Below are 25,445 nucleotides of genomic sequence, written 5' to 3'. Positions count from 1 at the left end.
CCTGTTCTTTCCTGGATGATGTCCATTGGATTTACTATCATGCCGCATCCCAAATATCCGGACAACACCACAGCGGAAAAAATTTTGAAAATGGAAAAAATTGTCCTTCAGAAACATCCTCTTCATCGACATTACAATACCACTGGAGTGGTTGTTAACCTATGGTGCCAAGGTTCTTTTGTCCAACTGATTACAACTTGTCAATCGGTGGTAGAGTGCATTTTGGGGTATCATAGCAGTATGTCCCCAATGTCATGTGTCAAAACAATGTTAACTTCAATTTTGTTCTACTGCAGCCGGCGTCATAAATTTTGTTACCTTTGAGAAGGTGTACAGCTTGTATCCAAATGCTACCTTTGGACATCAAGTCTCTCTGTTGCAACCTTCTACCGACCTCAAGCGCGCTCAAAAATTTCTTGCAAAATATCATTCCCGTGGCTTGAAATTTGTTCTTTCCATTCCATCGCAAACTTTGAAAATGGACCGCCATATCCAAAGCAGGATACAGTCTATCAGGGACAACGTAAATGTTGGGTATAGTTCATCTCGTGATCATGTTCTTGTTGTGCTGGATTACGATCCTTATCCAGAGTTGTTCTCTCCTGGGATTAGACGGGTTGGCGACAGGCATTGTTGGATTTATTCTTTGCCTCTTTTACCCAAAGCAAATCAGACTTCCTTTGTTGAAGCCAATTCGTGGGCATTGTTGCTCAATGAATTTGATTGTTTGCATTTTGGTGTCCGTCGCATCAGCGGTATTGCATTAGATTTTCACTACACAGCGGCAGATGTTTACCAATTACACGAGCGCGTCAAAAAAGCTATCAAATCCTGGGAAAGGGGTATAAGGTGTGTGCTCTTTAGTTTTAGTATTTGTCAATTTAATTCCTGTAATGTAGGCAAAAAGATGACCGTGTACATGCAACTGTTTTGTATTTGATATCCAGAAAGGCAGATATTTTTTGGTTGCATTGCCCTCAACCACAAAGCCTCTTGTGGAATGGATATTTGTAATTTCTTCCATCCTTAGTCAAATTTTTGTTCAAAATAAACTTGTGTTCTCGTCCTCATTCTTTTTGTCTTAATTTGTAAGTTTGACTTGCGGATGAGCGTGGGAATATCCTGCGTACAGTGTATGCAGGATTCTCCCACGGGGTGCCAACTAACACCTTCAGATAATTTCTGTCATGAAAATGACTTGACAAATTATTCCTTGTTATTCACAATGTTCTCGCAAATGGATTGATTGTTTGTTTAGCACATTTATGATATCCTTGTCTTTCTATGTACTACATATGTATTAATCTTGGGACATAGTATTGCTATTGTGGACTGTGTCCTCGTTTAAGCGCATACATGCCATCCTCTGTTGCGTGTCTTCAATGTCAATCTGACCTTCGTATAGCTGCCTCTTTGTCCTACGCAAAACAGCCACCTGTCTTTTTGCTGGAGTATAGCGCAACCGCATTCTGAGAATATCAGCTTTCTGTTGGAAGTTATGAATGGCTATGAGACTGTTCAACGTAACATTGCTTACCTCTCTTGCCTCCTGGTCCAAGACAAGTATTTCACAAAGAGCGACAACAAATTTGTACTTGTTTCCTTGGGCAGGAAATGCAACAAAGGCAACACTGATCTTGACAATGTCTCCAATTTGTATGGAGGCAGGATTATAAGGATAATATCTGTTGCAACATGATGTTAGTTTGGTTGTGATGCATTGTTGGTATTTCCTAAACATACCTGGCTGTTCCGTCAGGAAGTATCTCCCGACGAAGAAACTGTACCTTGTTATCGATTGCGTGGATGAAACTGTCCCCTACCATGGACGCCAACACGTTATCAGGGTCGACCAGGGGATGAAAACCTATGTTGTCAGATTTGTCTTGATATGCGGATACCTTCGTGAAATATTGGCTATGCGCATGGAAAACATTGAAACCCGTGTCTTTGTGAAGAACTGGATCATAGCCGCTGACGCTGTCCGCGGGAAAATTGTTTGCAAAACAGAGGAAAACAGCTTTTCCATCACCTTATTGAATACAATGTCTCCGAGTCCCGTGATAGCAATGGTGGTACGTAAATATGGTTGTTGCTTGACCGTTCTGTCGCAGCTGTAACAGTCCTCATTTGTAATTAATTCACCTCAATGGAGTGGACATACAAAGCAGGCTTTGCCATTGGTGGTAGCATCTTGTCGCTAACTATGCCTTGGAGTCTGAATATCACTTCGTCCATTGTACCGATATCCACGTCAAAGTTGGACATATTTATATTATATTATATATATATTATATTATTACAAAGCGTGACGCTGAATCGTAAAGACTCGTCATGCCACGCTCCGCGGTGGCCCACTAAAACAAGTGCGATAGCATCCGCTCCGTGTAGGAAAGTTCTGATTTTTGTTCAGTCCGCGGAATGCAAAATCCTCAAACTTTCTTAGCTGTTTTTTAAATTAAATTCTTGTATTACATAGTTGCTCTCCTCAACCTCCTCAACCCCTTTAGTTTAAGTCATTTCATGATATATTTATCATCGTCTTCGCTCGGGGTTCGCAAACGATATCGTCCCATTGCAAAAGTCTCGCGTAGCGCGTTTTCGGAGGATCTGATATCCAATGGACATCTGTGTACGCAGTGTTTTGGCAGTGGAAAAACCTTAGACCTGACTTTACCTGTTGTTTCTGTATGTAATATCAAATGCATTCTTCCATTCGACCTTGGGAGATTAAAAACCTTCACATGCACCGCCGCGAGGCAGTCTCACAGATGACAAGCCAACGTTACAGTGTAAGGTTCAAGTCGAATTATAGGCACCAGAAGCGCAATTTTACACGCGGTGTGTAGTGGTAATGTCAAAGTCGGGCATCTCGTCAAGAACGGATCGACCCCCCTGGGCGCCAATCTCAGCGCCCACCACAAATGCCGAGTCTGCGGCAATCATACTTTATGTACGTGTGTACATGTGTCAATGACAATCAGATAAACTTTGATCGTCCCTCCATGAGACAATGACATGCACAAGGAATTTTTATGGAAGAGGTGATGATATTATACCGCTTTTTGGGTGTATAAATGCCTCATAGATGAGCAATACACATATGAAGGCTCTGGAAACCTTTTTTTGGCAGGCGTTAGTGCAAACTATTGTCACTATGCTACCGTTAATACAATTGGCGCGTCCCATTCTCTCGATTCGCGAGAGGGGCAATCTCACCGGTCACAAAACCAAACACTGAACACGAAGATACAGGTCAAATGATTGTATTGGACTTTGACGAATCCGTTTACAGTACATGTATCAGAGTACAAAGTCTGGACCGTAATAGTTCTACGTAAATAGCCTAGAAGACAGCAACACTTTGCCAGTTGAATCTGTACATATCCAAACAACGAGGGAAAAAATGAGTCAAGAAGGATCAAAATTTCGACACGTTATTGCTTACCCTGCAGGAGCTGTAGCACAGCCAGAGCCAGCACCACGCGTGAGCTGGGAGCCGTTGGTGCACGAGTCATGCGCACCACCAGAAACGTAGAACTGGATCGAGCTGCCGACGCCGGAGTAGCTGATCGACTTGACAGATCCACTACCAAGGGACAGGCAGACACGGCTGTTGACATTGTTGGTGGTAACCCTCGCACCAGTGCAGTCAGCACCAGCAAAACCGACAATGGTAGCGGACATGGCGACGGACGCAGAGGCGAGGATAGAGGCGAGGACAGCGGTGAACTTCATTATGAATTGTGTATGAATAGCTTCTGCGCGTCAATGGTGAATATGAGTATATTTGAATTTCTAGAGCGAGAGATATTTAACTACTAACCTGTTTGACTGCTGAAAGAGGAGCTGAGGGATAAAAGTGTAGACGGACTCGTATTTATACGATTTTTGGGGGTGTATACCTCTGGCGATTTCCAAGCTCAATGATTTCTGGCTGCACGGTCAGCGCTCCGTGTCATACGGAGTGATTTCACGTAATCGAATGGAAGCTCTTCTTTACGCAGTCCGTGATGGCTCTGTCGAGGTCCCTTTTTTGACCAGACGGAAATGAACTTGTATTACATGCATCAAATGACCTACCGTCTCCCCTCCATGTTCTCTTCGGTTAGGTACTGAACTATACACTTCTATATCTCCAATGACCTAAGTACCAATGTAAATAAATGTCCCCTATACCTGTCTCGAATCTTCACTATGTACTTTACAATTCCTCATGTTTTGCCTAATAATGCTTCGGCGATGTGTAGGCGTTAAAGGTAATTGCCGAACCGAGGTCAACAAAAGACTTGGAAGTACTTGGCATATCTTATTTCCAAAGATGTAATTGATTATGATCTGTCAAGGCGGAAAAATACAGTAACTAGAAATATATTTTGACAGTAAATGACTTAACATCTCGGTTTGACACACATTCAACTGTGTCGACGTTTATTACTGAAGTCTAAGAGTTTTAAAATACATTATTCTGTCAGTACTCTGCAGGTCTTTCTCGACTGCGAAACTAGCTACTGTAGTGGTACCCTTGGACTTCCAACAGCGCTCAATATTTGAAATAAAGGAAGCTGTACAGGTCGGGTTGAGCGGGAAGGGGATTATAAGCCAGAGGTCTGTACAGATCGGAGCGTTCTTGGGACGTGCTGTGCAATGCATCGAGACTCTGACCTACCCCGACGATGACCCAGATCGAGTACTGAAACCTTCTGAGGCCGAGACTCAATATTTGCATTCATGTGCAACGACAATAATCACCGGTTTTCATTCGCCTTACGTTTTCCTCCGTCGGGCTAGGAAAAATCATAATTTCCTTTTCTTTATCTCTTCATGTAGTATTGTGGTACATTTGCTTTTAACGACTGTTTACCTACATTTATTAGATGATTAATGATTCGTGTATGGTTTTTAACTTCAAGATAGGTCATGTTCGAACACCAAACCAGACCCTATCATAAATACAGCTCTTAGAAAAATCAATCCAGTTTTAATTTGGATATTTCCCCTCGCAGACTGGCCCAAATGTATGGCCTAATTCTACATATGCACGGACACATCCCCGCTTACATGAATATCTTATGAACAGCTCTACGACGGTCTGAGAATAATGATTATCGTATAATACCCCAAGGCTGCAAGCTTGTGGTGCTGCTGCCTAGGCATCACTCATGAGCTGCCGAATGGAGTATGGCTGAAGGCGTGTCTCCCTAGCAGTCCCTAGCCAAGCCCTTCCATTATTTTTAGAACCACGCATCTAATTAGAGCGCGTTATTGCATCGTTGATTAATGATCAGATGGCTCATTGCACGCGTCCTGCACGGATCAAGGCCGTGCCAAGGTCACAAAAGGGAACAGAATCCGCTTTGTGCAGATTTGATAACTGGCAGGGTTTGGAGCTTCAGGCCTTCAGGGTGAGCCCCGTAGTCAAGCCTAATGGCGTATGCAATGTACGTAAGGCAATGCATGTGTAACTGTTGTAGTAACGTAGTACTTAGAGGCGAGTACTAACTTCTTTCTCTTTTGAGATTTTTTACCGTTCAAACCACGCAAAACTTCATGGAGGCGGGTTATGCGGAGACGATAAAATTTGTCAGCTGCTTGTCCATAGTAAATCGCAATCTGTGAAAATACAGTTTTATCATTAATATATATCAGACAATGCGTTACTGAGAGATGTCAGGGGATTATTACGATTTTTATTAAGATTAAAGAAGCTTTCTCTGGTCAGTTTTTCCGGGTTGACGATTCAGTAACATCATGCTACCACCAAAATCCAAGATTATGGATTTGACATAAATCGAAGATAGAAGCGACTATAATGGTATAAATATCTCAAGAACCTCATTCGCAATGTCGGTCAACTGAAGCCATTGGTAATAATCAAGAACAAAAGCAAGCGTAACTCCTGACATCACGCAGAAGTGGATTAGTTATGACCGCCTTTTGACTGTCGCTTTCCATATATACTTCTTTGTAGTTGAGATTACTTCTTAACATGGACAGCTGATACTCATTTGCCTGGTTGGACATAGTTGGAGAGGGGGTGGATCACCAGGGTCTAGCAACAATTATCAACACCAGTGAGATATCTATTCTGCCTTCTTGAAACCTGTTCAAAGGCAATCAGTGAGCTTGATAGTCATCATGACTAACGTTTATTACCTATGGATAATATACTCTATTCTTTCAGGTTTCCCAGTGTGAATAGACATAAGCCATATGCCACACTACATATCCTCATATAAGTATGGTAATTCCGATCTAGTATTTGGGTAGAACATGTACAAAAGACAACAATTAAAAGGGGTGTAGAGAGCATTAGAAGGAGACTGCTTCCTAAGCAAATCGAGCTGCGCTCAGCAGGCTTGACTGTGTCTCGTCTCATCTATAGAATATTTTCAGCTTTCCCGACCATCCACTCAAGAATGCTCGGCCTCGTTCACCCTGCCCCTCTTTTTTGTATTTGAAGCTGTGACATGTGAAATCGTGAGTGCACAGATGCGATGTTCGTTAATAATCTAAAAATCACTCGTACTGTGCACGGGTATTCCCTTTGCGCCCCTCCGTAACGCGCGATACATAGTGGATCATATTTTTACGTCCCTTTATCTGAGCAGATGGGGAATACTGGTAATAATCTATGCCCGACGGATGCATGAGTTAAATACTGAGCCAAACGATAATGTTCCTATTACTGCATTATACGAAGAAAAATGAGAGCGAGAGAGCAAAAATGCGAATCAAAAAAGAAAAATGATGAAAGTCGTAAAAACTAGAACTCGATAGGCTCTCCCGTGTTCGATTTCTCCTTCCAGATGATACTTACGTCTTTAAGCTTCGAAAGTGTTTCCATAAAAGACTCCCAAACGTCCGCTTCTTCCTCCCCGAGGTATATTGTTTCAATTGGTTTCGCTTTGTGTTTCTCTCTCTCGAAAAGAAACCTTTCTAGGGGGTAGCCATCGTCATAAGTTAAACCGATTAAATTTATTGTTTTCAGTTGAGGTAGCATGATGAAGGGTGTTCGCGACAGAAGAGAACTGAGAAATTCTAGCTCGTCGAGTGATACAACTATGGCTGCCCAAGTGGGGAAATATTCCCCGTAAATATAATTTCCTTATTTTCAAGAAGTGCGTCAATAATAGAACAAAACTTGTGCGCGGAAACATTTGTTTGGTGCCCGGATTGAGTTTGAGGTAAATTTGACGAGTCCGTAAACAAAATTGACTGCACGGAAATATATTTTTTGCATAATTTGCAAGCTTGAGTGCATTATTTCTGCTCCAAATGATATTTAACGTGTAAATTACATGCGCGTAAGTACATTTTGTGCACTGAAAAAACCTTTCAATGCGCGGAAAACATTATTTGAAATGACCATTTCTTGACCAAAGTGGCCAGCCGCGATTGCCGTGATTATGTAAATTGATCCACTCTGGCACTTCGGCACATTCTCATGGAGTTAAGAGCTCCGACTGAAGGCATAACCTAGAATTGCAATTCAATACAAAGTGTCGTTTTCTTGTACTGCCATTTATGAAGCACTATTGGCCATTAATTACATTTTTACTCATTAAATATTGTCTTAATATGACTTTCTAATCTTATCTAGACATACTTAACTTTACAGACGTGCAACATACAGGCAGAGACGTACTGATTGATGTTATTCCCACAATATATACAGTTTTCAAACAGTCCCAGGGCTGTCTGAGATAGTGCACAAGCTGAACCACCAATGTGGAGCTTTTAAAAGCACCAGATAGGTGTTACTATATATATGGAGCCCAAAAACTTATTGATACCTTACCCTACAAAATGGTAATGGCAAGATACCTGTTGCACAGGACAGTCGGAGCTTTAACTCGTTGAACTTATGCCGAAGTGCCATAATGGATCGATTTACATAATCACGGCAATCGCGGCTGGCCACTTTGGTCAAGAAAATGTCATTTCGAATAATGTTTTCCGCGCATTGAAAGGTTTGTTCAGCGCACAAATTTTATTTACGCGCATGTAATTTACACGTTGAATTTAATTTGGGGCAGAAATATTGCACTCTCACTTGCAAATTATGTCTGAAATATGTTTCCGCGCAGACAATTGTGTTTACGGATTCATCAAACTGCCTCAGAAAGCAATCTGCGCACCAAACAAATGTTTCCGCGCATAAATCATTTTCTATTCTTGACACACTTCTCAAAAATAAGCAAATTATGTTTACGGGGAATATTTCCCCACTTGGGCAGCCATATACAACGAGCTCAGTGACTCCAGTCAGCATATTGAAGAATTCAATTATGGCATTGTCTTCACGAGCGATAAGTTCTTTATAACCATGACTGCGGTCTATGGCATTTTCCAGTGACATCGAAAAAGTCAAGGTCTTGATGTTTGAGAGGTCGCAAGATGACAACGCCTTCCTAAAAAAGGATAATATAGGTCCAAGATAGTGTATGGTGGGGAACGTTTTTTTCACGTATGTGAAGAATAGAGGATATTCATCACCGTCTTCGTTTACCCGCAATTCAGGATGAATCATCTTTTTGCGTCGGGCCTTTATCTCCAAACAAGGGCTTTCATCCTCATTGCCGCATTCCATGGTGTAGGATAACTCGGTTAGCTCCGTTGCGTCAAGATATCTCCCCAGAAAGGTCGTGTATGCTTCACGTCCAAATTCTATTACTTCTACCGTAGTCAAATCCGTGTCGATATCACAGCTATCTGTCACGTAATGAAAGAGGGTGCATCCGTGTTTCGGCACAACCCACTGAACGAGGTGGCCGAGCCATTTGAATGAGTTGTAAAGAGCGATCTTTCGCAGATATCGCAGCTCTATAACTGAAGAACGTACAGTTCGTTGTTTTGTTAGGCCTTCGTCAGGGTCCATTTCCAGCTCCAGTTCTTCGAGTAATGGCATGCCAGCCAGCGCTGTCAGAATTACATCGACGGGGTAAAGCTGAGTCCAAAGCAAATAAAATCGTCGAAGGTTGGATAATTTTGACCCATCAAAGCATGAGTCGTTTAGTAGAGTCATCGATTGAAGCTTTGGTGCTTGACCGCCAAACAAAGGGTCAGTTTGGTCTCCAACAACGCGTGCGTAATTATCGTTTGTGTCAATGATAATGCAATTTTGGAGGTTAGGGGCTGGCCGAGTAAGTAGATTGCGGATAACTTTGTCAAAATGAGCATTGCCGTTTGTACGAAAACTGTGGAATCTGATGATAATTAGAGCCTTGATTCGACACCAATGGCAAAGTACTATGGTTTCCAGGAAGGACACCGGGAACTTTTGACGATTGATCATTTGGCCTACGACAGTTAACGGTGCATTTCCTGTCCGTTTGAGAACCTCCGTCGTCCACTCTGGTTTTCCCGCGGCGAGTGAATTCAAATCCAATGCCTTCTCCCACAACGTCGGAGAGGAGAGAATGAGATCTCGCCATTGGCGGCAGACCTGAGATGCCCGACGAGTAGTCAAGAGGGGATCATCCGAGTTTGGGGATTCCATAACAGAAAAACCATTTTCACTCTGCTCGAGATCAACGAAATGCTGAGCATTTAAGGAGAAAATGGTACGTAGGACGTCATGAGGCAGATCGAAAATTGGCGGTGATGTATTTTCCCAGTGCGTAGAAGTCGAGTTTGGAACTTGCCCATCCCTTCGCATGCGCTTCATCGTCAGAAATCTTTGAAGTTCGTCGTATTTTCAATGGTGTTACGGTGTAGAAAGGACGGAAAGTATAAAGGGGTCAAGAACTCGATGATCCTGGGATGAAGGAGGTTGGTTGGAAACAAGGAATACACGTTAGTCATCGTTAGGGCATGATGATGATGTGACACTGACAGCAGAGTCAGTGAATGATATTTCCCACTACCACATCACTGTACGAGTGAAATCAAAAGAAAAAGAGAGTACTGAGAGAGAGAGACAGTCCGAATCCAAAAAATCAATAGAAGCTTGAATAAATAACTAGGTAAAAAAGCAGTTGAGCGAGCGAGTGGTATGGATACGAGCATGAATAAAGAGATAGAGAATAAGAGGATGGATATACAGAGTTTGACAATAACTTAGATAAGAAAGCAAAAATGCTTATAACAAATAAAACAAGAAACGGAGCAGCGATGACGGATTGCAAACCAACAGAAAAGAAAGGAAAAGATCGTGGTGCGATATGCAAGATATACATAAATATGATGACGATCTCGTCCAACAAAGACAAAATCCAGAAGATCGCGAAGACGAAGAAGGTACATGCGTTGCTTCGAGTTATGCAATGCGCATTTTGCGTGTGTTGTGCACCCCTCCTTCAACGTTCAAAGCGCCCCACCAAGGAAACATGCAGTGTGTTTAGCCAAAATTGATATCGACAGTTGAGCTGGTCCAAAGTGCATTGTGTTTTTTGTTCCTCCAGGGTGGCGTTATTGACACTAGTCGACTGAGCGCGCCGGGGACCCAAGCCGCATGTAAACAGGACGAACCGACACATCCCACCGAAGCCTCTTTTACATTCTCGACCTTGAACGGCCGAGCCGTGGGCAATTTCCCAATAAAGTTGAACGCCGTGCCATATTCACCCTTCTTTCCAATATCCCCTCAACATCACTCCACACCAAAACCGCGCACCGCATCCCCACCCGCATCCGCACGCACATCCCGCTCGACCATCGGCCGGGGCATACTATAATTCATAGCTCTTCCCCTCCGCCCGCTCTTTCGACTCTGCGCGTCGCCATCCTTGTCCACACCGCTTCCTCCATCTCCAGAGCTCTCAGAGTCCTGCGAGTCCTGTGTGCGATGTGAAAGCAGTGGGATGTCAACGCTGTCTAGGGGCCGGTGCGTGGTATTTGTTGGGAAGGAGATCGGGGTTGAGTCCGAGTCTGTGTATTGATGCTGATGTTGGTGGGAGAGTAGCGGCATACCTACGGCAGCGGCTGAAGGTGTCCGGAAAGTCGGGATATCAGGCGACGCAGGAGGGCTCGGCGAGGCATAAAAATCGTCGTCGTCGTCGTGGTTCGTGGGTTTGGAATGGACATCGCCGCGCGCGACGAGGGTATCGTCTGGTTCACCATGCACATCGTCGATGTCGACAAAGTCTTTACCACCCCTCACACCAAATTCACCGCCTTCCTCGCCTTTGCCTTTCTCACTTGCGTCTTTCCCAAGCAGCGTACGCTCGCTCTCCCTCTCTCTCAGCAACACCCCGTCCTCTCCAACCCCACGTCCAGCTACCATCGTCACATCACCAACACCCGTGCCATCAAACCCACGGCCTCTTCCTCTGACAATATCATACGCCGCGCGCTGGTCCATACTCATTCCATACCCGCCATACCCACTTTTATCCATACCACCTAGCGACCCCGGCATCCCCAGCTCCGCAAGCTCGCGCTCGCGCTCCTTTCTCCGCGCCGCGCGCGTGCGCATATTAAGCAAATACCTCACCCCAACAGCCCCAACACACAACACGAAGAACGCAAGGAACGCCAGACCCACAATCGCACCCGTGCTGAGCTTCTTCGGCGACGACACCGTCTTCGTATTATGATCCGAGCCCGTGCCGCTCCCGCTCCCACCCCCCGAAGACGGCGACGACGACGAGGGGGAGGACGATAAAGGCTGATTGAGCACGCGGACCGTGTGGAATTCCTCCAGCGCAATTGTCGGGTCTGTCAGCCCGAGCAGGCCAAGGCGCGGTTTGACGTCTCCGCCGGTGTTGCTGCTTCCACTGCCTACGGGGAAGGAGCCGTCTTTGCCTGGTGCAACGTATGCCATGACGGTGTACACATTCCGCAGAAAGGGGACACCGAGAATCATATCCCCGATACCACTAGTCGATCCAGGGCCAAGAAAGGCGTCTGCTGATTGGATGAGGCCGACGCACGTTGATGTCGATGGGGAGTAGGTCGAGGCGGAGGAGGGGTCGGCGAGAGTAGTGAGGTCCAGGGGGTGTATGGGCAATTCAGAGCGAGTATCGAGCGTGAATGTCAAGTTGAGCGGAGTAGTGCACGGGATATAATCTATAGCGCATATCCTCATAAGCAAACAGCAAAAAGAAATTAAAATGAACAAGTCCACGCACACTTTCCATCACTGGCAGGCTCAACACCCAAAGCGCCATACACCGCATTCGCAATCGCACTCGTCGCCAAAATCAGCGGCACACCGCTATCCACCACCGCGCTCGGAAACGCACCACCAGCACCTCCACGGCCCACATCCACCTCCTTCCTCTGCCCATCAACATACACCGTGATCGCTCTAACCCCGACCTTCCAAAAGAGCGTCCCGCTCGCCTCCGCCACGAGCTGCGCATACTGCACCTTGCTCGGGTCCGGGACGAGCGCCTGAGGGTGTCGCCCGATGCCCAGCACGCTGGGCACACGGTCTGAGCCTGGCCGTTCCAGTGCGAGAGAGAGGAAGCGCGCGGAGGGCGCGGAGGATGTGGGTGTGATGGAAAAGAGATTCGACGCCCATGCGGCGCCGTCGGGTGCGTTGGATGTGACTGGCGGGATGGACGCTGCGATGATCGAGTTGAGCGGGAGCGCGAGGCCAAGTATGCCGCTGAATTTTGAGGAAAGGGGTTCAGAGTCGACGTCGGAGGCGGCGGCTTTGCAAGTGTTAGTTTAGGGAGTGGCAGGGGCAGGAGAAAACGCACCTAGTGCCTGGTTATCAATCGTATATCCTCCAATCGTCACACTGTCCCAGTATACTGGTCCGCTCGCCGAGCCAGATAAATAGGGTATACTGAAATCCACACCTGTCGCGCGCGCCTGAGTCTGCAAGGGGTCGTACAATCGGCCGTCGGTGAGTTTGCATGAGGAGGTCGAACATGACGTCGATGCAATCCACTGGCGAGACATTTAGACGTATGGTTGAGTATATGCAAATAGAGAAAACGCACCATGTCAGACGAGCCGGTGTCTACCTGTAACGAGAACTGTTGCTGCGGGCGACCATTGTCGGTGCTGCCAAATTTAACTGGCAACGTATATGCTCTGTGTAGAGTGTCAGCGACACCACAAATATGGGTTGAGATTGAAGAAAAAAGGCAAGTAGGGGAAGGTAAATGTTAACCAGCAAAAAACACAACAAAATAATGCCCGCAATTCGTGATCGCGATCACACAGAAGCCGCCTGCAATCAACGTCGATCCCCGATCGCAGCGTGCTGCGACGCCTCTGACGCTGTCACTGTGCATGACGTCGAAGCAGCATGGTCATTGCGGCAGTATGGTCGAAGGAGGTGGCTAAAGGATGAAAAAAAACGTTGGATAAACTTTTGATGCACCCCCACAACGCATATCAAATGCGGGGAACCGTTCTCCTGACCCCTCTCCGATCCATCGCAGGCAGAAAGAGAGAAAGCAGTGAAAAATTGCAGAAGTTTTCTTCATTAATCACCCTCCACACACCGAAACAGAGATAGAAAAAGCAAACGTGAAATAAAAAGACTCACACATCCGTCACACCACTTCCAACCATATCCAGCGGGAGGACAATGCCCCCAGAGCCCCCACTGCCTTCGGCATTCACACCATCTCTCTTGCTCATACCAATCCCAATATCCTCTCTCCCAAACCGCCCTGTCCTCATCGCCCGTCGTTTCCTTCCCATACCCTCATCATAGCCCCTCACACCATGCCGCTGGCGTCCGTAGTCGCCCTCTGCTTCTCTAGCATTAGAGCTACGGCTCTCAGCAAAGTACGCTCGCGAATACAGGAAATCGAACTCGGTCGCACGAGCTTTACCCTTCCATCTCGCAGAGGTCTCCATTTCGCAGGCAAAATCCAAATCTTGCTAGGTTGGGGGCGTAAGAGTAGCGTAGGTCGTCGGGCGGTAGCAACTTCGAGGGGAGCTCGCTGACGATGGTGGGAGTGTGAAGCAAAGATGAACGGATGAAGAGTGGCCGAGTCCTCTGCGGTCCGCCCTCACGTCTCCCAGCCTTATGTATAGATAGATGGATAGATAGATCCGGGTCCAAATTGTACGCTAAACGGCGGAATTGGTGCTACGTAGTCGTTCGGGCAGGATAAGTTGGTCCGAGAGCCTCAAGCTATGAGTCGTCGTGGCGGTTCCGTGTGCAAATGTGTTAGATCCAAAGCAGATTGAAAATGCGGGGTATGGTATGGGAATCAAACTAGCGAATGAGAGCGAGAACGAAGTGTAATGTGTGATGTGGTGCGATGTGCGATGTGCGATGTGCAATGTACAATAGACAGGGGTAAAGCCAAAAGCAAGTCCAAAAATTCAAAAAGTCAGAGGGTCAGAGAAGAACCCAACCTCACCAACAATCCACTGCAAATAAATCGTCGTCGTAGCAGTAAACGGTGATCAACGCCGGGTGTGACCCTGTGAAGCCTGGGTGAAAATCCAGTGCACGACGGCGCATGAGAGAAAATTCAACAGGGGATGTTAGACGGGATGACACGCCTATCGAGCCGTTGCCCCGTTTCCGCTGCCCAGGTGGCCCAGACGACCTGTGCCGCTGGCATGCCGGACAGTGATACCCGGAGAGTGCACCCGCGCACATCGGATGCGGGTGTTATTGCTGTTAGATCAATGGTCTTGTAGCTTCATAAGTTCATGTTTGAAGCTCGTTGTAGTGTAAAAGATTATTCATTGACTAAAAGTCATATTCCAACTCTCACAACGATAGCACAGAAAACCCACTACAATTCGTAGGCCACCCAATTAACAAAAACAGTTAGACCGTGTCTAATTTTAAAATGAGGAACTACTGATCTGGCGTTCTGTATTTTTATGGGGGGTGATGTAAGGTGATGTGCCTGGATTCAAAATTGTCGGGGGGCGCTGTGGAGCGGCGAAGAGAGCAAAGGCTTGGCATTGAAGCTGAAGGAGGCGCGCAGCAACCCAAGCGCGCACTGAGACGCGCTCTCGCCTGCTGCGCATTCCTGAGTCTATCTTAGGCGCTTAGCGTGCATGCGTCGCAACTTCCAAGGTGTTTCTCTCTGAATCGAACGGTTGCATCAACGTGCCAGTGACAACGGTCGGGCTTCGTATCCCGCATGATGTATCCTAGTATGCCGTATGAGGTAGAGCCCTGGTAGAGCTGATGCTTCTGGGGTGATATGGCGGCTCATCACTGCCGCGGAAACGGCCGTGTTGAAACTCTGTCTCGTGGTAACTATTATATCGTCTTTTGACCTTTTCAATTCAAGCTTTGAACAGCGCGACCAAATTTAAACCTCTGGGGTAATTTCATTCAGACCATTTGACTATTTGAGGTGAGTTCTGATGGCATAAGCCTGTACCTGGAAGGGCAAAGCAAAAAATGTTTTTTTAGATTACATCGTGATGATATTAGCAGCAATGAAATGCTCTAAGTAGGTATAAAACCGTATTATGAGGACGCGGATATATTACGCTACCCTCATCAAATCCAAATACTACTATTCAATCTTCAGCGTTTGATAAGATACACTTAGGTACAACCATGACTGACAAGGTGAGTTTTCAAATTTCAAGATATATTCTCGTTGATGATTCATTGTTTGAAACTCGTAGTTTTTTTACGTATAACGATGATTTCTTCTTTTGATCATTTATACAACTGTTGATTAACGTAGTATGTAGATTTCAATACCATTCTAATCGTGTCAGCAGTGAAAATAATGTTTTGGCCTTACCCCTGAATAACGCGTGGGACGCGTCTGGACATCACGTGCTAGACAATACAAGGCGCAAGGGTTCAGGACCATCAAGTCTTCATCGTTTCCGAACAGTTTCCAAGAGAACAAAACAACAAATGAAGCCTATGCCACCAATTGAAGAGTTGAGGCTGCAACGTATGGAGATCTGAAAGCTATTATGAGATAGAAATGGGACTGAACTATTAAACTGTCTAAGGAACAAGTTAAAAAGCACCAAAGTCTTTGACGTTCAGTATCTCCCCTGATCAACTTATCTGTCCAGTATGCCCATCATTTACACACAATTTCGTAGCCTAATCATCCATTCATACACGCTAGGAACACTTTCATATGCACCACTCTACATTATACACAAGCATGGTTTTCATCATCTTTGTTTCTCGAGCAATGTCAGCAACCATAACCGGGTTTTCTGGAGCGGATTGCACCGGCACACAAGGAGAAAGCTTCAATGTCATCGTCGGGGAATGCTTCAGCCTGGGCGGACAATCCACAAAATCATTTCAATACACAGATGTTCCTACCCAGTCTCAGTACTACGCTTCAGGTGGCCAGCACGATTCATGTACAGGTACACCGAGCAGCATCATGCCTGGGGGGACAGGATGCGCTACTGCACCGAACGGGTATGATTTCTCTCGGTTCTCTGCTGTCATGTACTTGAGTGTTTATCTTTTGATTTAGGCTTAACTGGGAAAGCGTCTCAGTTTTCTGATTTCTGGCTACTTTGTATTCCCTAAGCTTTCAACGCGCTGTGCATCAGAAGGTCGAATCGCCTGACCGAGCATATACACCAAACAATCATTATCGGTGGCACCGGGTTGTCCTATCTTTATCATTCGACTCTGACGAACAATGACTTCTATCATGATATGTAGCTATAATCACAGATGTATATTTATATAAACGTATGCTAGACACTGGAAGTCGTTTTCTTAATTCATTGTACACAAAATTACACAGATTCTTGATTTGAGGCCATGTACTTCGAGATATGCACTCGAAATGGGTAAAGAGCAGGCCGGCTTTGCGTTAAGTAGGTGTATTAGTAGGCAAGAGCAAACCAAAGTAGGAGCTGCACGTCCTCACAAATTTTATCTCGAATACGATCACATATAGCTTTATATTTATTGTTGGATTGGTTCATTCTCAAAACATGGATAGAGGAACCACTTCGGGCACAACGTTTTTTGCAGTGTTCCCTCTGTTCGAATTGTCGACCTTCGATAAACAAGAGACGACAACGGCGGGAGAAAGATTTCAGCAACGCATTGCTTGTCTTTGCTATTTCCAAAGCTATTTAACCTCCGCCCTGACTTCGCCTCCAACAAGCCACGATATAGCAGAAACAGATTGATATTCATGAAGAGGTCAAATGATCATACATCTCCAGCCTACATCCGCATAGATTCTTACCAGGCGGTATTGAATGATGGGGGATCCAGTCATTTAAACATTACTGAAGGATGATTTACGTACACAGGAACTTTGTCGCCCTGACAGATTGCTTTATACCAGGGAAGAAATGACTCTGAATGCTATACATCCCCTCTCAAGTGTATTCATCAACGTACAACGTCTTCTCCAGGTGCACATACGATTCCCTCTCGCCTTATTCATTGCAAACTAACATAAAATAAAATCATTCCAGGTACCCATATCGAGAGACTACACTACTCAACAATGAAGTTCACCCGTGCTACTCTCTTCCTCATCTCCAGTACATTTGTGTCTACCGTGGCCAGCACCACGCTCATCGCCTTCAACGGCGCAGCCTGCACAGGCATTGCCATTGGTTCCGTCAGCGGCAGTGCCGGGATGTGCCTGACGTTCAACTTGACCACTGTCAAATCCATCAGCTACACCGGGCTCAACGCCGGGGTTATCCAATTCTTCGTCGCTGACGGCCATCATGACTGGTGTACCAACGGCCCGCAGCTCGTCCTTCCCCCTGCCTCAGGATGCGCAACCGCCCCGCAAAAGTAAGCCTATATGTTTGTTTTAGCTGTTATGTTGGTTGCTGATACTGATTATGTTTGATCTAGTTCCAATTGGTGGGGTGCTGCCATTCAGTGAAAAGATTATCATGTAATGATCATATGGGACTCTCGGCAGTGATCAACCTGCCTACGAGCATACGTACGAGATGTCTGGTCCCTCCTGAATTTTATAATATCTTATCCTGAACATCGAAAGACATAACAAGGGAGACAGAAATGTGTAGAAGACTGACCAGAGTGGCTTGGGGAAGTGTCAAGGAGGTGTTGCCATCCACGGAATAGAGCAGAACATGAGTAACGATAGTTGTACAGCTTATATATCGAGCATCGTATTCCTTGTGTGTGTCAGAGTTAAAGCTTGAAAGCCAGAAGAATTATTTCAATGAAAGGCATAAACAAGAATGGCTGCTGTACTTTGTGTGAAGTAGAAGAGCCAATGAGAGGAGGGCCTGGGCTAAGAGTCTAGACTCTGCATTTTCAAAGGCCGATATCACGTGGCTCTTTTCAGGGTTTGTTTGTCACCTCAACCTTGCTTTCGCTGTCATCCTGCCCCTCTAACGAGGCGCGCATCTGCTGCACACAATCACATCTATTTCATCGTCTACATCCACGTCATGAGGAGATGTATCATGCTATCCTACGTTACCTGTACGATCCACATGGTTGTGATTGCACAGTGCACAGAAACCTCACCCGCGCAAGGAAACTCATCTGGTGCTCGTCAAGAACCGTCGTTCCATTTCGTCTCCCTGAACGTGAATACTGGCATCCATTACGCTGAGGGACATAACTTTGAGAGGTAATGCTCGTGGAATTCTCAAATTTGACGGGTCAAGTGTACCATGTACACGTTCTCCTATTCGCTGAGATTTTTGTCCAGAGAGACGGACAAACATACATTGAGTGTTATTTTCTCCGGATCCCGGTCTCTAATAGTCTTTTCTTGGATTCATACCTCTTTTAATTCTGATTTGGGGACACCGGCATGAGCGCACTGAAACGCTTTGCAAGTCATAGGATTCACCGCATTACATGAAAAGTTACCTCAACAAAAAAAAGGAATCAAACTGTGTCATGAATTACTAGACGATTTGGAGCTGGGAAGTGCTTCGAAGTTTTGTTTAAACGTTACTTCCTCAGAAACCGTGAGCTTCGGAGATTCGTACCTTCGGCATCCAACTATGTGTATCAGCTGGTTCTTCATGGAGCTTCGAAGAACGACGAAACCACTGGCTCGATCCGTGTCTACCCGGAGTACTTTAGGTTGTACCCATATTGTGGAGAACGTAGTGGTTCATCGGGATGCATCGACGGTTATCACCTTGTCCGCATTCAGAATGGAGACTAGCCTATCAATTCTCAGTCAGGTATTGGGATCACGTAATTTATAGGCGCGTAACACCCGCCGGTACTACTGGCTTTGCTTCTCGGAGAAATATACTAACAACAATGGTGCTCATTGCTGGTTTTAACATTGTATCTCTAGGTTTCGCCGCTTCAATATAACTATTTGAGTTTTCAGTCCTATTTCAAACTGGGTGGCCGCTGTGTTTCCCAGAGTCTGCTTTAATTTCCGTCCAATGTTAGTTTGCACTGCATAACACTGTGTAATCGAAGCTTCCATCCCACACTGTGATCATGAAATTAATTTTATAGGCTACTTCTCCAATGATTTCTACCAAGGTAATCACTCTCTCGGGACGGCATGACGAAAATGATGCAACATCATATGGACAGGAATAGATATACGCAGCCTATGCATAGCACCGAGTACGGACAGTACATACTGAAAGGCTGGAACTGCAAGAAACCAATCGTAAGAATGTTTCTGTGCTCTTCCCAATTATGCTATTGTAAATATACCAGTTGAGACAAATTATCTGACAATAATTCTCTGAAGTTGGAGAGCGAAGTAGGGCGTAACAATCCATTTTTCTAACACCTCCGGTGACTGCAAGTGTGGCGCCCCAAAATCAAAATTTCTGAGTTACCCATGGATATGAAACTATATCCCAAGCATCGTTCTCCACAGATTTCTACCAAGGTGGATCCAGCACACTTCCCTCGAACCGGCATGACAAAGGCATTGGAATGAACGGCTTTAACATTAACAACCACCTGGTGCATGCTAAAGGCTTCGTACATGTGGCGGTTCATGAAAAGGTATAAAAGAAGCTATGTGTTCCCTTAGTATCTCTCAGAACAACACGTTACATCGTTCATACAGGTTCGCAAAGGCTTCTCTCTCACTTGCAATAATATATCCAAGCTAATAATGCTGTTCTTATATCATGATAATCCAGAATTACAAACGATTACTACACTACAATGAAGTTCACCACCGCAGCCTTCACCACCCTCGCATGCGCCTCTGCAGCAATGTCCGCCACCATCACTGGCTTCGCAGGAGCAGACTGCACTGGATCCCAAGTCGCCTCAGGCAGCGGCGGCTCTAATACCTGCCTTACCTTGGGCTCCGCCTCCGTCAGGTCTATCAGCTACTCCGGCGTCCCGTCCTCTATCGAGTTCTACATCTCTGGCGGGGGACACGACTCGTGCACACACGGATCCCAGCTCACCCGCGGTGCTGGCTCAGGATGTGCGACTGCTCCCACTGGGTGAGGATACTTTTTTCGATGAGGTATTAGTTTGTTTGTTAACCGCTGGGTTTGTTTAGTGTTAACTGGGAGAGCGTCTTAATTCACTGAGTAGTTTATTGCTTTCTGAATATCGCTCAACAAATGAGAGATACAAAACAATTAGTTACGAGTTTGTGTATAATAAAGCACCACAATTATCATGTTTCTATCGAAATATCACAAGTGTGGCGGTACTCGTGGGAATTTTGACGGTGATTTGCCATACACTGAACCGGCACAGCCACTTTGAAGCCTTCCCTCAAAGCGAGGAGGAGATCCAGTGTCAGAAAGGTGACAAGCTATGCATATCTGGCACAATAATTTTCCAAATGAGTGAATAATTAGTCCAGCCTTGCACTAACCTGCACTAACATCCCGTCCTGTAGCCGTTATACCTCTTCTTAGACTGCATAAATTTGGGAGACTACACAGCTTTTGCAAGCATATCACTCGGAGTACTTTGTAACTATTCTGAATTGACCTGTATATATATATGATGACGTTCTACTCGCACCACTGAAACATTGACTATTTTGCTCTGTATCAAGCATTCTTCTAGTTTCAACATCAGATTTCCATTTGTCAACTAAGATGCCTATGTAACAATCTCCCCTCAAGTGGGACTAATGACGACTAGAGCTTTCTGAAGAATACAGGATCCGCATTTATTGGCTATTTCATCGCTCCTAGAATGCATAAAAGTCGTTCGAATTGTTCGTTAAGCACATAAAACTAAAAGCTACAATATATAATACATTAACGGATAGCATTATGCTGATGGCACATCTATTATAGGGGAATTCGATACAGTTTGAACTAATTTCTGTAGGTCCTTAGATTCCCTTTTGCCTAGAAGAGGAAAACACGTATTTTTCATCTTCAATTTTTAAAATCTTTATGTAGAGGCATGTTTGCTTACCTGCTTTTGCAACGGTCTCCAGTTCCATATCACCTGCGGCATTGACAATCATACGGACGTGTGAGCTGATGGGTTCTTCGTTAACGATATGCTGCAAATAGAAAAAGCTGAGATAACCTTCTCGGTATGTCCCCCCTGATCTGTGCCTCTGCAACCAGCCTTATGGCGCATATCTTTATCTCATTCGTGATCGAACGTGCCCCGTAGTTCACGTCATATCCTTGAATAAGTCTTTCAATGACTGTATAAAAAGAAAAAGGTTTGATAAGAAAAACAAAAACATAGCAGGGACAGAGCATGGACAAACCAGACGGTGACCAGGTGACGTGAATATCGTGTTGATCCAGAGCTCTCTTCTGCCACTTCTTTAACTCTACCTTTGCAATGTGTCCAAGCTGATGAATTGCATCAGCGCCTTGTCATAAAAACCAAGTTCTGATCTTACCTCGACGTCAGTAAACGGTAAAAAGACGACAGTCTGGTTGATGCGTCCCAGGAACTCATCTCTTTTGAGAGACCTCTTCAACAAAGGGTAAAGTTCCTTGGTAAATTGTGTCACTCCTTTGTGATACTTCTCATGTTTGTTCACGTCAATTGTATTTGCAATAAGAGAATTGAGCTTCGGCGCCGCAAGCCGGATCTCCTCAGATCCAAGATTAGAGGTCATTATAAAGACGGCATTGGGACAGAAGATCGTTCCGAGCTGATATAATGGGGCAAGAATGTAAATGATAAGGAATTTAAATCAGAATTAGAGAGGAGCAACTGTACCTTGGGATCAGTGATCCTACCATCATCGAACAGTTGCAGGAATACAGTCAAGACATTAGGGTGTGCCTTTTCGATCTCATCCAATAGAACAATGGCTCGGGGGTTGGCCTTCAATTTTCCGGTTAGAACACCACCCTCATCATATCCCTGAAGTGACAAATTAAAAGGATTTTTCAATAAAGTCGCGAAATGAGACGTACGACATATCCTTTTGGTGAACCTGAGAGGGAGTGTAATGAGGATAATGTCACGGTATAGCCCAGTGCAGATATCCACGTACCCGTTAAGTTAGACACTGTGTAGTCATGTTGGTACTCGGACATATCGATGCGAACAAATGTACCAGACTTTTCAATATCCGTTAGCGATGCCTTTTGTTGCTCGTCACCGTCATCGTCTTCGCTTATAGGTGATCTTGGTTCATCATCCACTTTCTCATCTTCTTTTTCCGCCTTGATTCCATGTAGATACATTGCAACTCTCTTTGCAACTTCTGTTTTCCCAATGCCAGAACTTCCAAGAAAGAGCATTACTAGAGGACGATCTCGGTCTACCCAACCATTTTCTCGAAGGCGGATAGCAGACGCAACCGAAGAGATGGGTCCCTTTTGGCCAATGATGTCAGCACCGATTATTCTCTCTATCTCGACTGCGAGTTGAGAAGATGTTAAGACATCTGGACAATTCCTGTGGAAGGTAAAAGGGACATACTTCTTCGACGTCTTTCATCCTCTTTCTTTTTTTGTTCCCTTTTTTCCATCTTCTTATCCTTTTCTATTTAACTAGTTAAGAACTGATCATAAATCATTTTGTGTTCGATGAACTGCTTACCTTTCTGTTTTTCTAAGGCCTTCATCTGTCGTTTTTCGGCTTTGGATATCCGCGGCTCTCCTTTCTCCATTTTATCCACATCGACCTCGTCAGCCTTCCTTTTCCCCACTTCCAAAGCCAACTGCTCTGCGAAGTCTACTGCCCATTGGAGAGCGTCCTCTTCCTGAGTTGCTGGACCATCCATTTCCGCTTTTTGGCCTTGAAGCACCTCTGATTCCCTGATATTTTCGCCCAATTCCATTTTTCGGCTTTCCTCCTCTATCCTTTGTTTCCGTAGTCTGTCTTCTTCGTCGCACAATGATTTGAACTTTTGAGCTATGATCTCCCCGTGGAGGTTCGCATACATTTGTGGAGTAATGTTGTAATCATCCTTCTCTGTCCATGTCGCACCATTGCGTAATAACAACTCAGCAATGTCCATTCTAGCTTCCAAGCAAGCGTAATGTAGAGCCGAAGATCCAGGTCCATGCAGAGGATAATCGGGAACGATGGTAGAAACCTCAACGGATGACGGTTTGAAAATGCTTCTGAGCTTCGAAGAAACACTATCCTTTATTTCTGAATACATCTTAATTGCTAGATCTGGATAGCATTCAATCAATCTGTTACGGAACCGTCTCAGTATGCTTATCGTTCCGAATATATAATTTGCGACTCACTCTTTGCAGTAGTCGTAATCACCCAGTCGTATGGAACTACAGAATACAAATACGTCTGCACATGTGAAACACGAGGTGAGTGATTTCAATAAATGAGTGTGACTCAGAACACACCTTTTGCGACGAGGGTTCTCCAGTCCTTTTTCCACTGCTTTTCTGCTGACTGATACGCAAGCAATGCCTCTAGATCCACTGTATCTAAGTCAAAATAGTCCAATGGTGTCCGCTGGGAGTGATCCAAAGCATTATAAGCAGATGCACCTCCCCTTTGGAGAACTAAGTTGAGGACATCCTTATCGCCTCTCATGCACGCGAAATGCAAGGCCGTTGCACCCTGGGTAGACTCGGTCCCGCCAATTGTGGGACACAACTCTTGCGTACGGCATAGTTGATAAGCGGCGGATGAGCTGGAGCTGAAGCTTGATTCGTCCTGTACAGCGATATCCACTCTTGGTAGATTCAAAATGAACTTAAGCAGCGTAGTATCGCAGCACAGAACAGCAGTATGGATGGGAGCCCACCCAAGGGGATGTCGGATGTTGATAAGCTCAGGGAATGTCTCGAGAAGTCTTCCAGGGTAGATAAGTCTACGCCGCACAGCAGTACTCAAGGAGATGCAAACTCACTTTTGAACGCGAACAATTTCATTGCGAACCAGAAGTCGACAAAGGGTGCGACTAGCACTAGTAGCAGGTGGATTGTGAGGATGAACGATGATAGTTTCAGTAGTCATGGATGTAGTTTTACTTGGGAGACGCACATAGACAAGATTATTATAAGAGAGAATTGTTTTAATGTTGCACTAACCTAACGGCAACGTGGCATTGCGTGTCCTACGGTCATACAGCCTCGAGTCATGGATGTAAAGTGAACTGCATATATTTGGATCCCAATATGTCATGTCAGCATAGCTTTCTTGTATTCTATTTTGAGACCCAAGAAGTGAACACGACGGAACAAGCGCCATGAGCTTCGAATTAACGAAGTGAGTCACCATGAACTGACAGTTATGACTGAACCTTAATACTTGGTGGATTTGGATCAGGTTCTTCAAATGAAATAAAGGCATGCTGGCGAGCGTGTTCAGGAGATTACAACTTCCGAAGGTTCGGCTAGGTTTACGAATCCCACCCTAACCATGCACAGCCACGGCTTCATGTCACGATCAATTACTTTTGGGCCTGAAGCTGAAGCTCGAAGTTAAACTATGCAAAAACCTAACATATTGTACGAGGTGTATTATACGAGGTGTAATACATTTGCAGATCATCACCCAAAACGTAGTGGTGAAAAACCCTGTACATGACCTCATCCGACGCTGTTAGTTAACACTGCCTCCTTCTCCTCTGCATAGCCACTTGCGCCAGGGAGACTGGATAGACATTTCTTGCTGCGGAAGAGTTCTAAACCGCCTCGATCAGCATTTAGCGCTCAACTGTCCGGTGGCCATCTAGCAATGTGACTAATGGTTTAATGCGATGCGCGTATAAATAGGACCCGGGAAGCTTTCTCAATAGCGTGTCGGGGCTAAACCCAAATTTTGGGTCTTGAATCTACAGGAATTTGCATCTAAATCCGCGGTTGTTCCTCGCAGCTGCCCAACACTGAAACAAACTGGACTTCTTGGTTAAGAATGACTTATACAAGCCTTTCCAAGGTCCTAATTTACGAATTTACAACTCTTTTCGCATCCCTAAACTACCTCTAGTGGCCCATTGAAACCTTCATACCGTGGCAGTTGCCAGGTGTATGGTATGTATCTACGGAGGCAACTGCCAGGTGCCACATTTGATGTGTTTTTAGATGGCCCAAATTAGACCTCAGTATGCATCATCTGGCTGCCCGCCGTGAATAATTTTGGGCTCAAATCTTTTCAAATATGCAATTCCCGGCGAAATACTCACTTTTCAGGGCTCTCAAATCCGACAGAACTGAATAAAAAAATGCAATTTTTGGTTACA

The 25,445-nt window shown here is 45.2% G+C and overlaps 7 protein-coding genes across 7 annotated transcripts; 3 read left to right on the top strand and 4 right to left on the bottom strand.

Moving 5' to 3' along the window:
* Window positions 1–3,346: 3,346 nt before the first annotated feature.
* Window positions 3,347–3,738, bottom strand: JR316_0009424 (uncharacterized protein; the record flags this gene model as incomplete). The annotated part of the gene is made up of 2 exons (XM_047895127.1): window positions 3,347–3,377; window positions 3,449–3,738. 2 exons carry the CDS (start codon window positions 3,736–3,738, stop codon window positions 3,347–3,349), a joined length of 321 nt encoding a protein of 106 aa, XP_047746586.1.
* A 4,434-nt stretch (window positions 3,739–8,172) lies between these two features.
* On the bottom strand, window positions 8,173–9,670 carry JR316_0009423 (uncharacterized protein; the record flags this gene model as incomplete). Its single annotated transcript, XM_047895126.1, has 2 exons — window positions 8,173–8,177; window positions 8,233–9,670. 2 exons carry the CDS (start codon window positions 9,668–9,670, stop codon window positions 8,173–8,175), a joined length of 1,443 nt encoding a protein of 480 aa, XP_047746585.1.
* Window positions 9,671–10,594: 924 nt separating this feature from the next.
* JR316_0009422 (Pepsin A) lies at window positions 10,595–13,767 on the bottom strand (the record flags this gene model as incomplete). The annotated part of the gene is made up of 5 exons (XM_047895125.1): window positions 10,595–12,012; window positions 12,075–12,602; window positions 12,651–12,843; window positions 12,897–12,990; window positions 13,451–13,767. 5 exons carry the CDS (start codon window positions 13,765–13,767, stop codon window positions 10,595–10,597), a joined length of 2,550 nt encoding a protein of 849 aa, XP_047746584.1.
* Window positions 13,768–16,052: 2,285 nt separating this feature from the next.
* On the top strand, window positions 16,053–16,380 carry JR316_0009421 (uncharacterized protein; the record flags this gene model as incomplete). The annotated part of the gene is made up of 2 exons (XM_047895124.1): window positions 16,053–16,291; window positions 16,350–16,380. 2 exons carry the CDS (start codon window positions 16,053–16,055, stop codon window positions 16,378–16,380), a joined length of 270 nt encoding a protein of 89 aa, XP_047746583.1.
* A 968-nt stretch (window positions 16,381–17,348) lies between these two features.
* On the top strand, window positions 17,349–17,741 carry JR316_0009420 (uncharacterized protein; the record flags this gene model as incomplete). The annotated part of the gene is made up of 2 exons (XM_047895123.1): window positions 17,349–17,647; window positions 17,711–17,741. 2 exons carry the CDS (start codon window positions 17,349–17,351, stop codon window positions 17,739–17,741), a joined length of 330 nt encoding a protein of 109 aa, XP_047746582.1.
* Window positions 17,742–19,842: 2,101 nt separating this feature from the next.
* On the top strand, window positions 19,843–20,373 carry JR316_0009419 (uncharacterized protein; the record flags this gene model as incomplete). Its single annotated transcript, XM_047895122.1, has 3 exons — window positions 19,843–19,892; window positions 19,969–20,283; window positions 20,343–20,373. The coding sequence occupies 3 exons, from the start codon at window positions 19,843–19,845 to the stop codon at window positions 20,371–20,373; spliced, it is 396 nt and encodes a 131-aa protein (XP_047746581.1).
* Window positions 20,374–21,073: 700 nt separating this feature from the next.
* Window positions 21,074–24,217, bottom strand: JR316_0009418 (Caseinolytic peptidase B protein-like protein; the record flags this gene model as incomplete). Its single annotated transcript, XM_047895121.1, has 13 exons — window positions 21,074–21,090; window positions 21,224–21,358; window positions 21,420–21,464; window positions 21,531–21,618; window positions 21,669–21,926; window positions 21,995–22,141; window positions 22,195–22,214; window positions 22,275–22,670; window positions 22,706–22,768; window positions 22,826–23,427; window positions 23,485–23,539; window positions 23,599–24,053; window positions 24,111–24,217. The coding sequence occupies 13 exons, from the start codon at window positions 24,215–24,217 to the stop codon at window positions 21,074–21,076; spliced, it is 2,388 nt and encodes a 795-aa protein (XP_047746580.1).
* Window positions 24,218–25,445: the final 1,228 nt, after the last annotated feature.

Source organism: Psilocybe cubensis, chromosome 8 (genome assembly GCF_017499595.1).
Source record: "Psilocybe cubensis strain MGC-MH-2018 chromosome 8, whole genome shotgun sequence".
Taxonomy (NCBI): Eukaryota; Fungi; Basidiomycota; class Agaricomycetes; order Agaricales; family Agrocybaceae; genus Psilocybe; species Psilocybe cubensis.
The sequence above is the reverse complement of the archived record's forward strand: the minus strand, read 5'-3'. Positions and strand labels throughout refer to the sequence as shown.